Here is an 8502-nt window from a genome sequence, read left to right on the forward strand (position 1 = left end):
AATAACCACAATACCATGTGATAACAGCTACATTAGCTGTGGATATAGACTACTGAAAAAGAAGTGTTAAAGAGTAGGTTAACTCTGGCTGAAGGAATCAGGGTAAGCACCAGTAGGGAAATATTTGAAATGGTCTTGAAGTTGAATAGCTCAATTGATGCCCAAGGTGGGTGAGGCATATTGAAAGAAAAAAAAAGCCTGGTTACACATGCAAAGGCTGGAAACCAAAGTATATTTGGAGGATGGGAAGTAGCTTCTTTCAAAGCTAGGAAATCTGTGGTTAACTATTAAGATAATTGCAGATATGTAAAAAGATTGCCATTGTAAAAAACAGAAGTAACACTTAGGAACAAATACATTTAATAACAGATGTGTTACTACTTCCAGGACCCTCCTTAACAAAGGAGCTCAGCACATAGCCATTGGATCAGAAAATCTTGGAGCATTTACTGACCCGGGGATATCCAGAGACACCTTGGAAGCAGACTATAAATATTTTAGTTCCAGAATATAGACTGAAACGTTTCTGTTTCAGTTCTGAGACTGAAAAATATTCATAGATGTATGTATGCCCTTTTTAAAAAATAATTGCTTTTATACTCTCTTCCCAATTCTATAGCTTTCCATCTTCATAATGATGCACATCCTATAATGAACAGCCAGAGTCATTAAGAAGAGTGACTTCAAATATTTTCTTTTTAAGGATTTCTTTCTTTTCTTTTTTTTTTTTTTTTTGACAACCAGTAGCTCACAGCAATGACAAAAAAGTCAATGATTTTACTCATTCCAGACACTTGAGTACCCTATACAATTTTATATCCAGGTATGGCCTACAATGCCCAGTATCTTTGCATCAATAATCTCACATTACCTAGAATTTACATATCAGAAAAGGAAATCTAGGTTTCCCCTATGAAACCCACTGACATTTTAGACAAAGAGAAATACAAAACGATGCAGAACAAAGAAACACCATTATGTAAACATTGAGCCCTGACTTGAAAAATGTCACCAGCCCTGTCAGAAAACAAAAAGAGAAAGAGGAAAACAGATTAAAAAACATTTGCCCTTCTAAGCAGATCACATCAATTATATTTGAGCAATAATCACAATACTGTTATTTTTAGTCCATCACACAGCAATATCTGTAAACACGATTTGCTTGGATTTTCATTTGTCTTTGGGAGGACGTCATAAGAAATCACATTATACACAAGAGTTCTCAGGATTTAAAAATATGTATTCAACATCATTTTGTTAATTTCTGTTGTGTTAATGTTAATAATTAACAATTCTAGCACAGGTAGGAAAAAACCTTTAAATAAACAAGGAGCAAGAATAATATCTCAGTATTATGTCTCCTGTCTCCTACTTATATCATTAAGAAAGAGCATTTTCAAAAACAGTAATTTGATTCAGATTCCCTTTAGGATCCCATGAATACCTTTGACACTGTAACCATTTCAATGTCCCCATTTCTGTAATACCTTTCATTCATTTGACTTCTTGAGAAAATTTATGGAATTCATTCAATTCTCTCAAATATTCTAACAGTAAAAGGGATTTCTGAATACTGTTACTTAATTTATTTTGCTATATTACACGAATATTCTGAACTTCCAAAAACTGATTTGATCCTGTAAATTGTAAATTTATTAACACACAACCAGGAATCACCACAGTTTTTCATGCACTTTACTTTCCTAGAACAGTTCTTACACAGAGCAGAAACTTAATAAATATGTTATTTGAATATGACTTAATGTTCATTGGCGTAATTAGTCTATTTCTTAAATTATGATACAGGTAAAATAAGTTCATTTTGTTCATATAACAATTGATGTAACCCACCTACCTACGGCTCTCAACGATTCTCAGTCTTTGAGCTTCTACCTGTTTAAATGTCATAAAGCTGACTTGAGTATAACACAATAGTTCTATATAAGTTTATTTTTAACAAGGCAATTTAACACAAAAGCAAAACAAACAAAAATCTTAGCTACTCTTCCGTGTAAAATCATTTGAAACCATCCAATTATCATTAAGGGTGACCAACTATAACTACTACACATGTATTGCATATGTTTTGCAATTACAGGTAGGAGCTCAAACACTGGATTCCCATTTATTTAAAAGTTTAATTGTATTTCTTAAATATTTCATGTGACGAATACTGCTATTTTAAAATATATAAATAAGTTCAAAGTCACAAATTACTTAAACTTTCTGAATCTTAGCTGTTTCAACTGTAAAATAGCAACAGTTAGAATACCTGTAAGTTTTTAAGTTAGGTTCAAATAAAATTATATACACAGAAGGGAGCTGTAAACAGCAAATTGATAATCAAATGTTGAATATTACTTCACCTGGTGTACTGCAATTATTTAATAAATATTTAGCATCAGTGTTGGGCCTTTTTTTTTTTTCTTCCAAAATACTTACTGGTATAGACAAGTTGAAAACCTTCATCTGTCCCTTCAGAATCAGAATTAAATTCTAGCCAGAGATGGTTTGAAGTACTACTAAGGGTCAGTCCTCGCATAGATGCGCCAGTAAAAGCACCTAGTAGATGAGTTGTTTTATCTTTTCCATCATAAATCTGCAAAAATATATTTATAATTAAAATGTAAATTTGACAGTAATAACCAATTCAGAGCATGTATTTATATCTGTGAAGAAAATGAAATTACTACACTCTTCATACATCAGGTCACTACCTGTTTCCCAAGAACAACTGCATATATTAATTCCTACAAATATCAGGGTAAGAAAGTTAGACTCCACATGGGTAATTTTAATATTCCAAGCTCAGCAGACACTAAGTAAAACTCAAAATCATGTTATAAAGTTTTTGTTCTTATAAAAACAATGCTTCTAATGGCAGACAATTTAAAATTGAGAATACCTATAGAAAGTTTGGTTTCTAAGATTGGTTGGTTGGTTGGTTGTTTTTCTAAACTTGGTCAAGGGCACCAAACACCTGCTTTTCTAATAACATGATTAATATAAAATGTACTTGCTTCTTTTGCAACTTCTATTTACCCATGTCTTTTATTTCATATCTGACACTTTTAAAATGTTAAAATAGTACTAAATGCATTTAGAAGCTGATTTAACAAGGCAAAAGTATACAAAGCAAAACTGACATGTTCCCAAAGCTCCCTACCTCATTCCCATTCTTCGGAAGGTGTAGCTTCTCATTGCCCTCTAATTTGCTTTTGTTTTATCAAGGCATTATAGACATTTCTTCAGGTCAGTGGATAGAGATTCTTCCTTTTGAGAGCTGTGTAATATTTCCTTCAGTGGCACTACCACAACTTGCCCTACCATTCCATATATTAATAAACTAAAGTTTTTTGCCACTAAAAGTAATGCTGAAATAAACAGCCTTTAGATGTTATTTCACATTTCTTTTTTGGTACTTGTATTTCAGTAAGAAAGTTTTCAATATATTGAATCTGGGGGCTAAAATGTTCATGTATTGTCAGATTATTTTCCAAAAAGTGTACAGTAATTAAATTGAGGGTTTGCCAACAATGCATATTACTATTCTTTTTCCTTTAAGGCACATATTTTTAATGTGGTAGTTATTACCCCCAAGGGTGTGAAAATTGGTTCTTAGAGTTCATAAAATCTTGGATATTATGATCATTTGTGGTCCTACAAAGACCAACCCTGACAAATCTCATTCCACAGTACTTAGTTTCATGAAGTTGGAGCTTGGGGCTCCTTCTGTGAATGATAATGAATAGAAACGACTGAGAAATACTTCTGAAAGTTACCTGTCTCTTGCCTGAAATTGCCTTACTTCTGACCTGTCATAAGAGTAAAAATTATGTCGCTAAACCCCTAATCCGGTGATCTTGTCATAGCACCAATGTTCCCCCAAAGTGGTATGCATTATATTCATGTCACCTAGGAGATGATATTTAGGTGGTACATGATGGAACTTTTATTATTATTTTATTAATTTACATGATATATTTTTCTTGTGCTAAATTGTTGGATTTAACTTGATCATCTATTTAGAATGTTTTCTACAATTTGTAAATAAAAACTGATGTATAACTTTTTTTCTTTGTATCAAATTATCCTTACAGGTTTTAGTATTAAGTTTATGTTAATTTAACAAAGTGAACTGGAAATATTTTACTATATTTCAAAATCTGGATTATTCAAATAAAATAATGAGCCTTTGCTTTCTACAGATTCAAGGAATTCTTCAATTCAAGGACATATTCTTGAGTTTTTGTTTATTTAATTATTCCTTGTCAATTTTATCATTTTATTTTCCACCTTGAATGCCTATTATTTACATATTCAGTCTCCAAAACTGTGTTGCAATTCCTTTACATTTTTTTCTTCTGAAATTTATCTATCTTTTTGCTGTATTATGGCTTATCTTCCACTGGATCTTCCACATTAACAATTAGATTTTCAGCAGTAACTAATCTCTTTTTAGGTCTTCTATTTAAATCTTAAATTTTTAAATCATTGGTCAAGTTCTAGAAAGTCAGTCTGTTTGTCTCTCTCTCCTCCTTCTTCCCTCCCCCATTCTCTGTTTTTGGTACTCAAATTGCATTATCTTAAGATATCTCACTTGTTTTATGTATTTAACTTGGTCTTTCTTACTTCTGCTTCCTGAATTCCATTAACTATGTGTTTATTTATCTTTAGGTAGTTATAGTTTTATGTTTCCTTATTATTGATACAGGTTTTCGATGTTGTAAAGACAACAATGCTTTTATTTAACATGCTATACAAATGTAGTCTTTGTTCAGAGCCCCTAGTATCCTTTCTTAACAACCTTACTCTATAAGTTTTCTGCACAGACTTTCTGAAGTCTCCAGTGTCCAGGCATTTCCTGCTCTCTCCCTTTGTGCCTGAGGGAATCTATAGCTTCATATGCACCCTCCAGGCTCCACCAGTTTATTTGCTTGTTATTTTATTACCACTGAGAGGGAGTGGAAATAAGAAAGAGAGGAAGTGAGTTGTAAAGTCAATCCAACATGCTCACTGAATTCCGAACAGCAAACACCTTACTGGTCTCCCTCTTTGTTTTAAAAGGTCTTTCTGTCAATTTTTTAAAGAATGTGTTGACTGTTAAAATGAGTATTTGACTACTAGATAAAGGGCTGTATGGACTAATTTCTTAAAATTATATGGGAGTACCAGGAACCCCTTGTGGAATCTAATTTATCATACAAATTCATCTCTGTTTTAGTTATCAGCAAGAATTTGTCTTCAACAAAGCTGAACCAAATGTTGAGGTTTGTTAGCTCAGGAATTTTTTTTGTTTGATTACATAGGAGCCAACTTTTCATTTCTTAAGAATAGTAGCCATCAGCAATAATTCAGAGACAAGGAAGCGTGTGTCAGAAAACTCAACTTTTGCTGAAGTGTGATCATTCAGCTACGAAATTTTGGAAGCATGTATAAAATTGTTAATTCAAAATGAAAAGCAAGTGTTAATTAGGAAGGCTTTGAAAAGAGAAGAGTTTTATAGCTATGATCAAGTCCGTGCTGTTGAACTTGTAAATAAAATCCTTCAAATGTATTCAAATATATATGGGCGCATAAAGGCAACAAGGAAGGACAAAGCAGTGTAGCCAAAGACAAATTACATTTGAAGTAGACATGAATGCAATCATACAAATAAGAAAATAAAACAAACAAAATGTGCCTTTCATTTAAAAATAAATTTACAGTACAGAGTGATTATACTGGGTCTGATCAGAATCACATAGAAATTTTGACATTATTTCTCATTGCTTTTCTACTTAAAATCAGGATCTTTAAGTATGTTTTTATTTATTTGAGCTGATTTTCTTTTTTCTAAAATATATTATTATTTTTGAGATATTTCTTAATATCTATTTTTATTTTTCAGAAATTTAGAAAGCTAAAAAAGACTAAGCTAATTATAATAGTATACTTTTTAATTGGAAGGGAGAGGACTGGTGCTCACGATAGAAATATTCTTAGTTACTTAGAACCTAATTCAGATAATGAAGACTTACTTTTATATCAAATGTAGATTTCAAGTTTTCTTAAGAATTAATATTGTGAAAGGCATTGAGGGCTTTTATAACATTAATGAAGCTCTTTGATAAGACTCTAATTTGTTATAAGGTTGCAATTAATTTGGTAGTCCTACACTAGAACAGACTAGAACTTAATACTGCCATGTTTCAATTATAAAACCTTTTGTAACGGATCAGGGCCTGAAATTAGTTATGGTGTACAGACCCTCCTATATATGGAAGGTCAAACCCTATTATGATGAACTGCTTATGGACACTTAAAACTGTTTTTGTTGTTAATGACATAATAAATGTATGATTAGAAAGTATATTCCCAGTCATTTCTCTAGTGAATTTAGCAAATAAGCTATTATCTGAACCCAAGAGCAAAAAGTACATAAAAAAGTAAAATAAAAAGAGAGAAATTAAACATGCATGTGAGTATAATCATACAAACCTTCAAATCATTCCTGCTCATGAATACTAGAATTTTCATTTTGGCCATTTGTTTTATAGGTTGATTTGGAATTTAAATAATTTTTTATAATAAGTTGAGTTAGAGTTCAAATTTTGAATGAAAAAGAATAAATAATTTTTACAATTGTTAAAAAGGACAATATTTTAAATCTTATTATGTTCTCTCCAAAGATGATATGTAACAGAGAAGAAAACATTTGTTTGTACTCAAATATTTGTCTTTACAATAGCTATATAATGTGTACTCAATTAAGAGTTGGTATGTATCAGGGAGGGAGTTGGGAATGCAATGAGGGGGTCAGGTTTTCAGGGGCCTTAGCTTTGTGGTCCCAGCTCTACCATCAAAGCTGATTGGAATGTCACACATCATTTCACTTCTGTGATCTCAGTAGGGGAGAAAAGGAAGGGTTTTATGAGGCCTATCATAGCACTCTATACAAATGGATATTTACAGAGTGCTTTTGAAGGGAGAAATAACAGAGGATTATCAGTGAACAACAAGCAGAGTTAGTAGATACATGTGGTAGACTTATGAGATCACTGGTGGGCTAGAAAATATTTAAAACCCAGCTCTCAAACAAACCAAACTGGTGAATGTACATACCCACATATATGTTTTTTAAGTAAATTTTATTGATATAAAGAGAGATTGACAGACTTTTTCTGAAAAGGTTTAGATAGTAAATATTTTAGGCTGTTAACATCTCTGTGGCAGCTACTCAATACTGCCCTTCTAGCACAGAAGCAGCCATAGACAATGTGAATGAATAAACACAGCTTTCTATTAAAACCGTATTTACAGAAAGAGGTGTCAGTCTGATTTGGCTCACAGACTGTCATTTGTGAATCACTGATTTAAGGGATGTGTAACATCCTATTTATACACAGGAATAAAATATACAATACTCATTATTGAAAATTCCATAGAGCTAATTGATTCTTACAGAGTGCTTTCAGTGTTTTTTGCCAAACTTTTGTAGCTGCAACTTATAACTGCAACTTACAGACAAAAGTTGTTCTTAAATGAACATTGCTTGATTTTTTTAAAAAAATTATTTTTATTTATTTATTTTTGACTGTATTGGGTCTTTGTTGCTGCATGCAGGCTTCCTCTAGTTGTGGCGAGCGGGGGCTACTCTTCTCTGAGGTGTGCAGGCTTCTCATTGCAGTGGCTTCTCTTGTTGCAAAGCATGGACTCTAGGCGCACAGGCTTCAGCAGTTGTGTCACACGGGCTCAGTATTTGCAGCTTGTGGGCTCTAGAGCACAGGCTCAGTACTTGTGGTGCATGGGCTTAGTTGCTCCGCGGCCTGTGGGATTTTCCCGGACCAGGGCTCAAACCCATGTCCCCTGCGTTGGCAGGCAGATTCTTAACTACTGCACCACCAGGGAAGCCCTATTGCTTGATTTTTTTGTTAACAAGTGAGATGAAAATGAAACATCAAAAACGATGTTATATCAGAATGTCACTGGTTTGTAAATGATATGAGCAACTTCTTTGCTAAACTGAATAATAGTTTTCAAATACTAGAAAAGATATTTTCTCAATTTTTTGTGCTATTCATAATATAATGGCTACAGATACAACCCGTTTCTACTTATGTACTGACAATGAGCAAAGCAATAAATCAAGTCAGGGTTTGTAGTATTTGCCAATTTCTGCAGTGTAAACACTTTACTATGGCTAATATCAAGCTATCAATGTGACATTGTTGAATACAGAGTTGGGAAGAGATGGACAAACTGACATAGTATTTCCAACACACAGATACAGTATATATAAGTAACCTCAAAAGCACCAATAAGGGCTTCCCTGGTGGTGCAGTGGTTGAGAGTCCGCCTGCCGATGCAGGGGACGCGGGTTCGTGCCCTGGTCCGGGAAGATCCCACATGACGCAGAGCGGCTGGGCCCGTGAGCCATGGCCGCTGAGCCTGCGCGTCCGGAGCCTGTGCTCCGCAACGGGAGAGGCCACAACAGTGAAAGGCCCAAGTACCGCAAAAAAA

General features: G+C 33.5%; 1 protein-coding gene across 3 annotated transcripts in view; it reads right to left on the minus strand.

Annotated features, from left to right (window-relative positions):
* The window catches only part of CSMD3 (CUB and Sushi multiple domains 3), a 1084122-nt gene that overhangs the window by 325856 nt on the left and 749764 nt on the right, over nucleotides 1-8502 (minus strand). For all 3 annotated transcript variants that reach the window (XM_027092553.1, XM_027092552.1, XM_027092550.1), the window contains one exon: nucleotides 2443-2599. In XM_027092553.1, coding sequence (XP_026948354.1) covers nucleotides 2443-2599 — 157 coding nt within the window. The remainder of the gene's footprint in view (nucleotides 1-2442; nucleotides 2600-8502) is intronic.

Source organism: Aethalodelphis obliquidens, unplaced genomic scaffold (genome assembly GCF_003676395.1).
Source record: "Aethalodelphis obliquidens isolate GAN/ISIS:26980383/991018 unplaced genomic scaffold, ASM367639v1 scaffold79, whole genome shotgun sequence".
Lineage (NCBI taxonomy): Eukaryota > Metazoa > Chordata > Mammalia > Artiodactyla > Delphinidae > Aethalodelphis > Aethalodelphis obliquidens.